General features: G+C 40.9%; 1 protein-coding gene across 1 annotated transcript in view; it reads right to left on the reverse strand.

Annotated features, from left to right (window-relative positions):
* Positions 1–15,864, reverse strand: part of LOC111153822 (cullin 5) — an 89,208-nt gene that overhangs the window by 50,020 nt on the left and 23,324 nt on the right. Inside the window, exon 3 of the mRNA XM_022513075.1 lies at positions 876–975. Within this exon, the coding sequence (XP_022368783.1) occupies positions 876–975 (100 nt within the window). The remainder of the gene's footprint in view (positions 1–875; positions 976–15,864) is intronic.

The raw sequence follows: 15,864 nt of genomic DNA on the forward strand, positions 1-15,864 counted from the left end.
TATAGGTCAATATCCCTAAAGAACACAGATGCAAAACTTCTCAACAAAATATTAGGAAACCAACTCAGCAGACATTGAAAGACCATATATCATGAGCAAGTGGGATTTATTCCAGGGATTCAAGCTTGGTTAGTTCAACATCCACGAGTGAATCCACGTGAAACACCACAGCAACAAAGCAAAGTAAAAAAAAGCCCGTGATCATCACAAACAGACGCAGAAAGAGCATTTGACAAAATTCAACATCAATTTACAATAAAAACTCTTAAAAAGTGGGATAAAGGGAATGTACCTCAACATAATAAAAGCAATACATGACAAACCACAGCTAAAATGAAAGTCTAAGATCAGCAACAGGACAAGAACGCTACTTGTATGCCTTTAGCAAAGGCAACACACTACTGGAACAGCAATCAGACAAGAAAAAGAAAAGACATCCAAGTCAAAAAGGAAGAAGTTTAAAAAAAAAAAAAAAAAAAGTGAAACCATCATTATTTGCAACTAACATAAGATAGAGAAAATGATGATGAGTTTACCAAAAAACTGTGAGAAAAAATGAATTTAGTAAAGACGCATGATACAAAATCAATATACAAAAATCTGTTGCATTTCTATACACTTAAACTATCAAAAATAAAAAATTTTAAAAACAATCCCATTTACAACTGCATCAAAAAGAATAAAATACGGGCACCTGGGTGACTCAGCCAGTCCCATGTTGGGTGTAGAGATTGCTTAAATAAATAAACTTTAAAAAAATTTAATTAGCAAATGTCAAAAGTCAATGTGATATTTTAAAATTATTTCTGGAAGTCCTACAGCAGAAAATAGGATATTCTCTAAATCTTAAACTTAATCTAAGATACAGAACTTACTGCCTGTGCTTGCTTGATAAACTCAAGAATATCTTCTTTTAAAGCCTGATGAATTTTTGCTGGACCTTTATCATCCCAGAGACAGACCGCATGCACATCCCTGTAAAAATAAAGCAGGTAAACAGCAATGAACACTAGACCAAGAACAAAGACAAAACTCCCAGCAAGTTCTGTAGGAATACAGTTTCCGCCGACCATGCTGCACCCAGCTGAGGGTGGAGAATCCATCCATAAGAACCACAGTTCTTTGTTAAGTTATCTAATACACAAATTTGTTTCTACTTTTACTTTCTTTGTCATTGTTTTCCTCCTTAAATCTCTACTTACTGTTTATCTTTAATTATAAAAGCATCCTTCCATCTTCAAATCCCACACCCCCTGGTTAACCACTATCAATTAGTTTCTCATGTAAAGTATGAATTATTTTATTTCTTTATATTATTTTAATTTTTTACAATATATGTAAACTATTCTCTTTAAAAAGAATCAGTCATTTAAATATCAGCAAATCTCTTAACTTCCCCCATATATTTGTTATATTTACACATGAATTACTACCGTATCTCCTTTATTTAAAACACAAAACAAAAACAAAAGCTCCCCTAAACTGAGATAGAAAACCTCTGAACTTATGGAGTTGACAGTATAGATATTTAACAGTAATAAAACATGTTCAAAAACTAATTTCTTAATTACCAAGTTACAGAGTGGGTGAACTCCTAACAAAAGGATAGAGTCTTATTATCAAGGATGCTTTTATTTAAAAAATGCTCCCCAGTGACTCATACAGTACCTAATGGGACCCCTGCTATAAAAAAAAATGCCAAAGAAATCAAAATAAGAGATCTCTGGAATCATAACATTGTAACAACAGCCAAATAGTTTAAGTCCGGATTCTCAGGGACATCGTTGTAACTCAAAGTATGCATATTATTCATTTGAACTTGCTTTTGTCTCTGGTTAAACTGAACTTTCAGCTTAAGAGTGGTTTCTCTGCTCACCACCTAGTACGCAGCGAACACAAGTATTTGCTGAATAACAAACAATACATAACATGTGATTGTTTACTATGTGCCAGTTACTATTCTAAGCTGTTTTAATTCATTTAAAACACATTCATTTAAACTCCCTTCACCACAACTCTGAAGGGAGTACCATTTTTATCACCATTTTACAGATGGGGAGACTGAGGCAAATAAAGGTTAAGGAACATTCCTAAGTTACAAAGCCAGTATGCAGTGGAACTGGGACAGCTCGGCTGGCGTCCAGAGGAGCCGGGCAGGGGGGACTCCCAAAACCATTTCCCCAAATTTACTCCTGCACTTTTCCAAACCAACCTTTCCACAAACAGTAGCCAAAGTGAGGCTCTGAAACAAATCACATCCTGTTCGCTCTCTGTATAAAGCTCCAATGGCTTCCCACCGACCTACGAGTAAACTACACAGCGGGCAGCTGACACCTCTGCAATCTCAGCTCATGACTAAAGGAATCCAGAAGTTAGAAGAACATGACACAAAAACAGGCTGCCTGTAATTCAGTGCACGGCTCCCATGCATAGAAACACAAGATGGTTCTGGAACCCAGGCAGGGTGAGAGCTGAAGGGAGAGGCTGAGAGGCAGTGAGGGAAGGGGGAGATTCCCTGAAAGAGTTGGTTTCCTGAGCTTCATCTCAAAGAACAAGCAGGAGTTTGCCAGGCAAAGGTAAGAGGGCGTGGGGGAAGGAGATTTTATGGAGAAGCAGGAGCATGAGTACAGAACTGGGGACCGCCGAGCCGCAGGCAGTGAATACAAGCAAACCGGCATGCTCTGCGTGTGAAGGGGGGAGCGGTAAGCAAGAAATGGAGCACACTAACCCTTCCCTCCCACACACCACATTCAGTCACAGTCCTGCTGTGTCCATCCCCTAAACGTCTCTCCACTTTGGACATGGGCATCCTCTACGACTACCAGAGTCCCCATCACCACCACCTCTCACTTTAACAAACACAGGCTGGGCGCCTGGGTGGCTCAGTGGATTAAGCGACTGCCTTCGGCTCAGGTCATGATCCTGGAGTCCTAGGATCGAGTCCCACATCGGGCTCCCAGCTGCATGGGGAGTCTGCTTCTCCCTCTGACCCTCTCCCCTCTCATGTGCTCTCTCACATAAATAAAATCTTAAAACAAACAACAAACAACCCCCCCACAGGCACTGACCACTCACCACGTGGCAGGCACTTTGCAGAGTGACTCAGGTCCGTGTAGGGCTCGCCAGAAGCGGAGGGGATTAGACAGGCAAGAGATTTATGGAGGGAAATGGAGGTGAGGGAAAATGGGAAGTGTACTGTGAGAAGCCCACAAAACCAGTCTGATCGCCGTAGGGCAGAACAAAAGGACATCCGGGTATGCAGAGCGTCAGGCCGTCAGGCAGTTCTAAGAAAACCTGATAATGCTATTACCGGGGGTTTTGGGGCAAAAGTCATGCAGCAGAGGAGTCTGATGCCACTTTGAAACAGGGCCACCCTGGAAGCCATGCCACACTCCAAGTACCGCCAGGTATGCATGTCAGAAGGGTTAAAAGGCGGCTTGAATCCCGTAAGGCAAGAGGGCATGGCGTGGTGAAGAACACAGGATCAATCCCCCGGGGGGAGTTACGGTCATGAGTGACTTAGCACATCTCCAGCCCCCTTTTCTCAACCTCCAGGTACTCCGAGGTGTTGCTACGTCAGGAAAGAATGCCCTCACTACACTCAATCTTATTCAAAACACAATACTACTCACCATTGCACAAAAGACCTTGTCAAGTCTCCTGGTCAATCTTCACACACATTTTGAAACATTTTATAATAACATACCTGAGGAATGGATTACGGTAATACCCCATGGTAACGGGTTAATAAACACCCTATGTTAATGCCTCTGTGCTCCTCTCCCTGATCCTACTCTCTTCCACCCTCCCCAGAAGAAGACTGAACCTGTTATTATTTTTCAAGTTTTACAACGGACTATGAGAATTTCTGAACTTCACAGAAATTGTATCTAACACGGGTGACTGGGTGGCTCACTCGGAAAGCATCTGACTCTTAAGATGGGTGTGGAGCCTGGTTAAGATTCTCTCTCTCCTGGTGGGCACCTCAGTGGCTCAGTGCGTTAAGCCTCTGCCTTAGGTTCAGGTCATGATCTCAAGGTCCTGGGATCCCTGGATCAAAGCTGCTTCGAGCTCCCCGCTCTGCAGGGAGCTTGCTTCTCCCTCTCCCTGCCATTCCCCCTGAGTGTGCTCTCTCTGTCAAATAAATAAAATGTTTAAAGGGGGAAAAAAAAAGGATTCTTTCTCTACCTCTCCTCCCTTCTCCCTCTCTTAAAGATTTTTATTTATTTATTTGAAAGACAGAAATCACAAGTAGGCAGAGGCAGGCAGAGAGAGAGCAGGAAGCAGGCTCCCTGCTGAGCAGAGAGCCCGATGTGGGGCTCGATCCCAGAACCCTGGGATCATGACCTGAGCCGAAGGCAGAGGCTTTAACCCACTGAGCCACCCAGGCGCCCCTCTCCCTCTCTTAAGAAAAAAGAAAGAAATTGTATCAAATAATAGTTTTTTTGAGTGATTTTTTTCACTCAACACTGCTTCTGGTATTTACCCATAATAGGTGCATGTAGTTCTAGGTCCTGTACTTAATCTGTTATATCAAATGGCATTTTAATATAAAGGGAAGGAGTAACAGCAAGCAATAAATGTATGAAATTAAATCTGAATGGTTAAAAATACATTCCCTTGGAATATATGACCAAAGTGCTTTTTTTTTTTTTAAGATTTTATTTATTTGAGAGAGAGAGCATGAGAGGGAGCAAGCAAGCAGGGGCAGGGTTGGGGGAGCAGACAGGAGGGGCAGGCTCCCCGCTGAGCAGGGAGCCTGAGGTGGGGCTCGATCCCAGAACGCTGAGATGACCTGAGCCAAAGGTAGATGCTAAATCAACTGAGCCACCCAGTCACCCCAACCAAAGTGCTTTTTTAAAAAAGGGCATGTTGCAAGAGAATTTCTTTTTAACTACTTAACGATATTAGAAAAATCAGGAAGGGGGGAGGGGTGGGAAAGCAAAAAAGTAAAGGTTTTTCAAAGGTGTTTTTGTTTTTGTTTTTAATTTAACAGAGATCACAAGTAGGCAGAGAGGCAGGCAGAGAGAGAGAGGAGGAAGCAGGCTCCCTGCTGAGCAAAGAGCCTGATGCGGGGCTTAATCCCAGGACCCCAGGACCATGACCTGAGCCAAAGGCAGAGGCTTAACCCACTGAGCCACCCAGGTGCCCCATGGTTCTTCAAAGGTTTTAAGGCAATAGAGAAAAGGGTTGGGTACAAAGAAGGATACAAAGAAGGTAAAAGAGAAAAGTGTAACCCTGGTATAAAAAAACAGTTATTTTGCTTTTGAGTAATAGTAACACTATTTGCCTCTGATGCAGAGTGAGAAAAAGGAAAGTAACCACTAATGGAAGTGAACTTTCAGATTAACAAAAATAACAAAAACAAAAAATGAAGAAACAAGAATATCTACTAAGTGATAAAGTTAGAAACTTAGAAACAAGAAAATCAGTCATAGCATTAAATATGAACTCAACAAATTTTCCCATTAAAAGACAGTATTTCCATCAAAAGGACCACTTATAAGAGGTACCTAGAATAGACAAACTCACAGTGGCAAAGAGCTTAGATCTTCCGTATGGGATGATGCAGACATTCCAAAAGATGGATAAAGATGATGTTGGCACTATACTGTGAATGTACTCAATGTCAATAAATTGTAAAATGCCACTGAATTGGTTAAAGTGGTACATTTTATGTAATGTACAATTAAAAAGAAAAAAAGAGGGGCGCCTGGGTGGCTCAGTGGGTTAAAGCCTCTGCCTTCGGCTCAGGTCGTGATCCCGGGGTCCTGGGATCGAGCCCCACATCGGGCTCTCTGCTCAGTGCAGAGCCTGCTTCTCTCTCTCTCTCTCTGCCTGCCTCTCTGCCTACTTGCGTTCTCTGTCAAATAAATAAATAAAATCTTAAAAAAAAAAAAAAAAAGACAGTGTGTCTTAAAAGATACTAAGCAAACACAAACCAAACTAAAGCAGGATAACAATACTAGCATCATCCGAGGAGGAACTTAAGGTTAAAAGAACTAGAGAAAAGAAATATTATGTAATGATAAAAAGCATTATCTATGAAGACAGATCCAACTATTTACATTACTTTTGTGTTACATTAATAATTAGGAATGAAAGAACTTGATACAAGTATAACAGAATACTTAAAACATCTTTACTTATATCAGTTAGGATGCATTTAGCTAAAACATGAAATTCAATCAACAGAGGCTCCAACTATTATGTTATTTTTCTGAAATAACTAGAAGTCTAGAGGTAGGCAGTGGCTAGCGTCTGGGAAGAAACTGAGAAAAGCATGTGTCTCTCTCCACTCTGCCACTTTAGCACGTTAGCCTCTAAAACGAGGACTGTGCCAGGCACATTAGTTTAATTCATCTGAAAAGCAAAACCTATCTCAGAAGACCTCCTGTAAACCTATTTGTCAGAACTGTATCACATGGTGACAAAACAGCAAGGGAAGCCGAAGAAGTGAATATTACAATACGCAGCCGCACGGAAAGTATGTAAAGCACATAAAGCCAGGAATGGGTGTTAGTCAGCAGCGTCTGCCCCAAAATCTCTTACCATCTGAAAAGCTAGACAAAAAAAATTAAAGACAAAGAGGAATTTAAAAATACAATTGATAGAGACCCCTAGGTGGCTCAGGGGATTAAGCGTTTGCCTTCAGCTCAGGTCACAATCCCAAAGTCCCAGGATCAAGTCCTGCGTCTTTGTTGGGTGCCCTGCTCAGCAGGGAGTCTGCTTCTACCTCTCCCGCTGCCCCTGCTCATGCATGCTCTCTCTAATAAATAAATAAAATCTTTTTAAAAAGTAAAACATAAAAAAAAATTAAAAAATATAGTTTTTCTCCTAAGAGCATATGCACCCATATAAAATTTTTAAAGAAATTTTTACAGGCTATTTCTCTTGAACATAATCCATAAATAAATAAGTGATCAAAGAAGACATCGTTATTAGAAATTAAGTCCCTAGATAATGCATGGGTTAAACAACACAAAACAATTTCCCAACAACTAAGAGGGCAATAAAAAGGAAAACATTTCATACTGTAAAACCTGTGGTAACAATAAAAGCATTATTAAGAAAAAATATGTATAGCCCTGAATGCTTTCATTTGGAACAAAAAGATAAAAGAACTAAGAATTCATCTTAAAAGAAACCAGAAAAAAAAAATTCAAAGTAACCAGAAAGAAGACATTAATAAAGAAACAAATTATGGGGGCGCCTGGTTTGCTAAGTCAGTTAAGTGTCTGATTCTTGATCTCAGCTCATGTCTTGATCTCAGGGTTTTAAGTTCAAGCCCTGCACTGGGCTCTACGCCCAGCATGGAGCCCACTTAAAAAAAAAAAAAAAAGCAAATTATGGATTTGAATGAAAATAAATTGAATATTATTCTTCCCAAAGAACTCATGTTTGCCTTTTCCTTTTCTCTGTTGTACAATTTTGTATTTCATCAATTTTGTATTTCATCAATTTTGGCTATTGTCATTCCTTCCTTGTACTGTACTTAGTTTTAATGTGCCAGCTAGCTAGCTTTGTCCTCATTTCTTAAAATGAGTACTCAGATCACTGACTTTGAACCTTTTTTTAACATATGCATTAAAGGCTATAAACTCCTTAATACCTAAGCCCTGCTTATGTGGATCGAACAAATTTTGATATGATGTGTCTTACCAAAGTAATTTTTTAAACTTGCCTATATGAAAAGACCAATAAAATGGATCAACTCCTTAAAGAACAGATTAAAGAAAAACAGTAGGATTAGGGATGAAATAACAAGATATATCCACATATACAATATAAATATACTACTTATAATACCATGGCAACAAATTTCAAAATCTAGGGGAAAAAGAAACGAAGTGTGAGAATAGACTCTTTGTCTTAGTCCCAATTTTAAGTAGAAGGTTCCAACGTATCACTATTGGGATAATGTCTACTGCTGGAATACCTGCAAATGACTTATCAGAGGGGCACGTGCACCCCAATGTTCATAGCAGCAGTGTCCACAATAGCCAAACTATGGAAAGAACCTAGATGTCCATCAACAGACGAATGGATAAAGAAGATGTGGTATATATATACAACAGAATACTATGCAGCCATCAAAAGAAATGAAATCTTGCCATTTGCAACGATGTGGATGGAACTAGAGGGTATTATGCTTAGTGAAATAAGTCAATTGGAGAAACACAACTATCGTATGATCTCCCTGATATGAGAAAGTAGAGATGCAATGGCGGGGGTGGGGGGGTTGGGGGTTAGGAAAAGAATAAATGAAACAAGATGGGATCAGGAGGGAGACAAACCAAAAGAGACTCTTACTGTTACAAAACAAACTGAGGGGGGCGGGGGGAGGGGGGTAGGAAGAAGGTGGTGGGGTTATGGACATGGGGAGGGTATGTGCTATGGTGAGTGTTGTGAAGTGTGTAAACCTGGCGATTCACAGACCTGTACCCCTAGGGCTAATACTACATTATATGTTTATAAAAAAAAAAATTAAAAAAGAAAAAAAATGTAGTACCGGTGTTCAGGCTCTAATGTAAGAACATATAGTCTGATGTAGAAAACAGACATAAATAAATAGACAATAACGATATATTCTATCATATGGAGATATGTTATGGTGGAAACATACAAAATGGGGAGTATCTAACCCTGTCGAAGGAGTTGTACTATTTTTATTTGCTCACACCCCCTTCCATGTTCTATTAATAGGTGTAGGTGCCTGACACAAGCTAAACCATATTACCCCAAGACCACACTGACTGCGTTAAGGGGGTAGGCCTGAGAGAGTTGTGCCCTGAGATTTTTCAAACTAGACCTGCACAAGTAAAGGCCCTTTCTTTGCCTTCTCATTATGAAGCTCTAAAGGTATAAACACAGAGACCCACAGAAACTCAGAAAAACAAAAATGAGATGGAGAATATACTGAAGATATTAGAATCCCTGATTCCAGTCAGTCCTGCTTTTCCCAAACCTCATATACATTATATAATACTTATTAAAGCTGGTTATTTTGGAGGCCTGGGTGGCTCAGTCATTGAGCGTCTGCCTTCAGCTCAGGTCATGGTCCCAGGGTCCTGGGATCGAGCCCCACATCAGGCTCCCTGCTCAGCGGGAGGTCTGCTTCTCCTTCTCCCACTCCCCCTGCTTGTGTTCCCTCTCTCACTGTGTCTCTCTCTGTCAAATAAATAAATAAAAATTTTTTAAAAAAAGCACAATTTTTTTTAAAGATTTTAAAAATTTATTTATTTGACAGAGATCTCAAGTAGGCAGAAAGCAGGCAGAGAGAGAGTAGAAAGCAGGCTGCCCACTGAGCAGAGAGCCCAATGTGGGGCTCTATCTCAGGACTCTGGGATCATGACCTGAGCCAAAGGCAGAGGCTTTAACCCACTGAGTCACCCAGGTGCCCTTTAAGAAATATTCATCTCTGTTTTTTCTTCACCTACTGAGATTATTAATTTCTAACATGATTTTGACTTTTCCTATTTGTTTTTTGAGGTCAATTTTCATTTTATTTCCTCCTACTTTTGTTGGTTTCTCTCCTCAGCTTTTGAATTTTTGATTCAAGATTTCTTAAATTACCCTGAATGGTTGTATGAGGCTACCACACTCAGTTTGGAGCCCTGTGTTGGTGTTCTTCTGCTTCATAGCTGGTTTCTGTGCAACAATTTTTATCAGCTAAAATGTTTGGTTTCCACTTTCTTAGAGTTTGGGATGGATCATGTCCATCCAAACAGACCATTTTCTGCTTACGTTCATCTTAAGGTCAGGATTCCTAGTTTAGGAGCACCTCCTTCCGTCAAGCTTAACAACACTCAATTTCTTAATGACCAATGTTGGTAATAGAAGAAAGGATACATTTCATTCCTGCAAGATCCTTAGATCCTCTAAATCCTTACCTATCTGAAAATACGCTTATGTTGTCTTAAACTTGATTACAAACTTAACTGGAGAATACTAGGATTGGGATAACTTCCCTTCAAATATTTAAGAAAATGTTTCATCCATCTCCTATATCCAATTTGGCCAATGAAAAGTGCTGAAGACAGTCTGCTTTGTTTTGACAGTGAACTGTTTTTCTTCACTGCAAGAAAACTAGGGTATTTTCTTTATTCTTGGAATTCTGAAACTCCCTAAGGACATATCTCAGCATGTTTTCTAGCACTTTCAATATTAAGACGTGAGGAGATGGGTGAGAAGGGAAGAGTTTCCACCGGGGAGTTTCCACCTCTTATTTTTGGACCATATCCTCTCCTCTGCTATTTCTGGTACATGTTTACCCAATTCTAGATCTACCTTCCCTATCCCTTTATTTCTATTTTATCTCCCATACCTTGTTTTTGCTCTACATCTAGGGAGAACCCTGGTTTTATTTTTCAAATCACTGATTTGGTCTTCTGTTTTACCCCTTCATCCTGTATTTCAAAGATCTCTTCTTTAGCTTGACTTTCATTTTCAATGTAAGCTCTATGCCATAAACTGGATTTTTCAAGAGTTCTTTCTAAACCCTGCATCATTTATTTCCTCTAACTCTGAGGTACAGCCTCTAAGATGGCCCTCGATGACCCCGGTTTCCTGGTGTTCATACCCATGTACCATTCCCTCCTACAGTGTACAAGCACCTGTCTGAGTAATAAAACATGACCCACGTGGTGGTTTGTCACTACCAAAACTATGGCAGAAACCCTGAGCTCTGTCTTGGGAGGCCCTCTCTTACTCTGGAGCAAGCATGTTGCCACATGTAAACTGCTTCAAGGAGGGACCCACATGGTGAGGAACTGAGCAGCTAGGGAAGAACTGACCCCAGCCAACACTCCTGTGAGCAACCGGAAAGCTCACTCAGCCCTGCCAGAGTCTCGGCCTACACCGCTGCTCCGCTTCACTGCAAGCTCATGAGAGACCCTGAGCTAGATGGGCCCATCGGTCTTCCTGACCCTCTAACAGTGACAGGGTAAGTGTGCAGCGTTTCAAGCTGCTAACCTTGAGAGTAATCTGTCATGTAGCAATGGACAAATGATACGTGGAGACACAACAAAGACAGGGAGGCAGAAGACTGCTGTAATTGTTCAGAGAAATGGTGGCAGGGGAAGAAGATGGGATAGAAAGAAGGCCAATTCAAGAGATATTTAATAAAACCTATGAAACCCAGGAATCAACTGAATATGAGGGAGGAAGAAAACAGGAAGTTGATGGTAGCTTTCAGATTTTTGGTTTGAAGCTATGAACAATACATTTTTGTCATTCTAAATATGGAGTACTTAAGGAAGTTAAGAGACAGACACATAGAAACAACAAGAGACCTTTGAAGTCTAGAAGTTTGACTCAGAATAATCGGGATTGCTTCTGTAGATAGGAGAACACAGGAAAAAGAAAAACATCGAACTCTGAAAAAAACTACCATTTAAGGTGTACACAACAATAAGTCCGCTTACATAATAGAGATGAAGCAGACAAGAGAGGAAAAAACCAACTCAGGAACAAGAAAAACAGCTTTTTTAGTAATGCTGGAACAAGAAAAACAGCTTTTTTAGTAATGCTTTTTAGATTTATTTATTTTATAGAAAAAGAGAGTATGTGTGAGCAGGGGGATGGGCAGAGGGCGAGAGAGAGAGAGACAGAGAATTCTCAAGGAGACTCCCCAGAGTGCAGAGTCTGACCTGGACTCCATCCCAGGACCCTGGGGATCATGACCTGAGCCAAAACCAAGAGTTAGATAGTCAACTGAGTGTACCACCCAGGCACCCACAAGAAAAATATCTTTTAAGATAATTTATGCTAAAAGGGCACCTGGGTGGCTCAGTTGGTTAAACATCTGCCTTTGGCTTAGGTCATAGGACTGAGCCCCGCATTGGGCTCCTCACTCAGCAGGGAGTCTGCTTGTCCCTGTGCCCCTCCACCACTCATGCACACGATCTCTCTCTCAAATAAATAAAATCTTAAAAAAAAAAAAAATATATATATATATATAGTGAAGACGAATTTTCTTAAAAATAAGGTCTTGGGGTGCCTGGGTGGCTCAGTCAGTTAAATGTCCAACTCGTGATCTCAACTCAGGTCTTATCACAGGATCGTGAGTTCAAGCCCCATGGTAGGCTCCAGACTGGGTGTGAGCCTACTTAAAATAAATACATAAACAAATAAAATAAAAATAAAAATAAGGTCCCACAAGTTGAAAATAATTTGTGATTTAATTCTGGCTTCAATTTCACTAACCAGAGTCAAACCAAATATGGATCTAGAGGAGTAGTTCTCAACTGAGGACATACCATCCTCACAGAAGTTCGCTTGGAAAGATACCAGAGCTTTTGTTTGTCTGTTTATTTCACTAATGACGGGTGGGGGTGCAGAGGGAGTGTCCACTACTAGAGTGTCTGAGGGTGAAGGCCAGAGGTGATAAACATCCCACAATATGCTAGACAATCTTTACAACCACCTAAAATGCCAACGCACTCTTATTGAGAAATAAGGATCTCAGATAAAAAAGAAGCAAATAGGGCGCCTGGGTGGCTCAGTGGGTTAAAGCCTCTGCCTTCGGCTCAGGTCATGATCCTAGGGTCCTGGGATCGAGCCCCACATTGGGCTCTCTGCTCAGCGGGGAGCCTGCTTCCCCCCCTCTCTCTGTCTGCCTCTCTGCCTACTTGTGATCTCTGTCTGCCAAATAAATAAATAAAATCTTTAAAAAAAAAAAAAAGAAGAAGAAGAAGCAAATAGTCAATGGAGTTTAATAACAATATTTTAGTACCTCAAATTTAGAAAGATATAAGCAACCTAAATATTATTAATTTACATAATCAAACAGGCAAATATTTGAAGGGTTTTTCTTACAATCTATTTTTTAAAGATTTATTTTAGAGAGTGTATGTGCATGGGGGGAGGGGCAAGGGGAGAGGGAGAGGGAAAGGGGGGGAAGAAGACTCCCCACTAAGCACAGAGTCCAATATGGGGCTCAATCTCACAACCATGAGATCATGACCTGAACGAAAACCAAGAGTTGGACACTCAACTAACTAAGCCACCCAAGCAGCCCTAAAACTCAAAGGGTTTTAATTAATGTAGGTCTTGCAATTTTGGTGATACCATGTTAAGATATCCAAGAATCCTTTAACCCAAAAGGACTACATATTGAGCTGCCTTGGATAACTCCAAGGAGATCAAGGATTTTTAAAAATGATGTGATGAGACCAATAACTAGAGCAAGTACAAAGGTACTGACTATTTCTGCTTAGAAATGCACGGTAAGCAGGGAACACCATCATACTACACTTCCCCCAGTCAGGAGTGCACAGAAAACAAGCATCATTCTAGATGATAAATGATATAATCAACACAAATTGACAGAAACAAAACAAAACCCCACCACAGTCAACAGATTATTCATAAAATAGTTTAATCAAATAATTTGAGAAAAATAGTATACATGAATGCTATGTATTTCTAAAAGGGCTTAGCTGTTTACTGAACTTTAATTTTTTAAAAGACAGAATCATGCATATAAGTTAATATTATGTAACAAGTTCTATACTATTTAGGAAATTATATTTTTTTAATGCACTAATGAGAAAAAAATGAGAACAGCTTAATGTGTATGGATTATTCAATCACATATCTATAAGTCCGGACATAGAATTCCACTAAAGCATACACAGAAAAGTTAGAGCAGGTCTGTGACGGCTATCCTCAGGAAGATGTGCTTGTAAGGCTGGCCCTTGACTGGTATCCGGGAATTTGGATCTTGCAAAGGTTCTCACCGTTTCCTGCTGAGAATCGCTCATTGTGCCTAAATGTTTAGGTAAACAAGTTGATTTATATTGAACTCCTGCTTTTCATCTAGGAGTCTGGGACTTCACTTCATGTCAGGCAGAGGCTATCTATGTGACAGCTGAGTTAAAACCTGAACACTTGTCTTTAATGTGCTTCCCTGTAGAAAGACTTTGACCTGTGCTGTCACCATCAGCTGCCAGAGAACTGAGTGTCTCCTGTGTAACTCCAATGGGAGAGGATGCTTGGAAACATGCACCTCGTTTCCCCTGGACTTGCCACCCACATCTTTGTTGCATTTTACTGTAATAAATCACAGCCATGAATACGACTATGTCCGAGTCCTGTGAGTATTCCCAGCAATCACCGAACCTCGAGGTGGTCATGAGACTGCGGATGCAAGTGGTGTCAGAAGTGGGATTCCCTAGGACAGCTGGGGCTCACTGAAACATGGTGAGGATACGAAGTGATGAAGTGACTGGATGATGAACCTTTGCTGTTTGGGTGGCTAGAAAGTCATCCATGCTACAAAACAGGAGCTGAATGCATGTGTTTTAAGAGAGAAGAGTCACCTAGGAAAGCAGAAAACAATAGCTCTAATCCCCAGAGAGTGGGCTCGTTCAGTCTCCAGGCTGCTTTCAGCCATGCTGACTGACTCGAGTGACAGGAGGAAAAAGCACAGCCTGGCTAACACCTCTGTTTTACTCTTGCCTCCAACTGGGAAGAGAAAAGGCCCAAAGTTAAGCTATGAGTGAACCAAAAATGTCAAATGCTGGCATTATTCTCCACCACCCCTACCCTCAGCCATGAGGAAATAAGAGTTAAGTCAGATCCCGGAGAAAGCTTTAGATAAACCAGGGGAGAAAATGCTGGGGGTGTGGTGCCTGCAGGGAAAGGAAATCACTCCAGTTGTTTCTTCAGCCCAAAGGCTGCTACTGAAGCAATTCTTCCAGGCTCCTTGCATACCAGCCAGGATCTCCCAGCAACTCTAGCATTAACGTTGTCAATGCTGTTAGGGGTTTGAATAAATCTATAATGGGAAGAAAGGCAAGGTTTAAAAGATGGTTTTGTATTTTGTGCCTTTGGCATCTGGATGTATGATAAAAAAAGATGTAAAATGTTATATGCTCGTACTTTCATAAATGCTACCAGGATTGTACCTAGCAGCAAAGGTTGTCCCCCCCCCCCAAAACTAGCAGATACAACTTCCATGCTTTAAGCTGCTGGTAAGGGGATTGGAATTTAAAGTGTTTGAATATTGGAACAGAAAATGTCTCTATAAAGGCATTATTTTTACCTATTGGTATGTCTGAAAAAAGGGAGACAACATAGAAACAAAGGAAATCTTTAGACAGAAATATACTTCTGGAGTTTTAAAAAGCAGTTCTTAGTTGCCACTGAGTTCCTGTGAAATCAGATCTGACCCGTAGAGGCTGATGATTTTCCAGCCTGATGGGCATGTTCTTGAACGAGTCAATTTGGACTTAAAACTGATAAGATAAAAAGGGCTTAGACAAGTCTTGCTTGTCACTTGGACTTAGAACACGAATGTCTGTAGCCATCTCAGCTTTGTGGCTGCAGAAGAAAAGTTGCTCTCTTTTTTAGACTCCTGAATTCACATATCTTATCTGCCTGGATCTGACTCTGAGCTGAAACCTGATACTGTTACTGGCTGTTTCCAGCTCAACTTAAGCTGTGCTGAACTCAAACAAGCATATGCTCAGTGAACAGGACTTGGACCTGAAGGCGCTGCAGGTTTCAGCACCCTTTGTGGAGCTGTCAACTGCAAACATCCTGGATTCTGGCTGGACCACCTGCATCACTTCCAGATGCCTCCAGAAAAGGGCGTGATCTCTGATGGTGCGATCTGAAGTCAAGCCGCTGACTGGCTCTAGTTATTGGATACAGACACTAACAGCACCCCTAACCTGTGATGACTGCCGAAAGCTACCGGGGGAAGGCAGTGACCCACCCCTCACAGACGGGCCTCCTGACGCCCTCTCAGTGAGGTCTCACTGTGACTGACCCATGTTCCGTTCTCAACAATAGATTAATAATAGCCTCATTCTACTTCCCCCACCTTCGCCTCATCGTCCTTGTACATACACCTTA

Source organism: Enhydra lutris, unplaced genomic scaffold, assembly GCF_002288905.1.
Source record: "Enhydra lutris kenyoni isolate GAN:26980312 unplaced genomic scaffold, ASM228890v2 scaffoldscaffold34, whole genome shotgun sequence".
NCBI classification, from domain to species: Eukaryota; Metazoa; Chordata; class Mammalia; order Carnivora; family Mustelidae; genus Enhydra; species Enhydra lutris.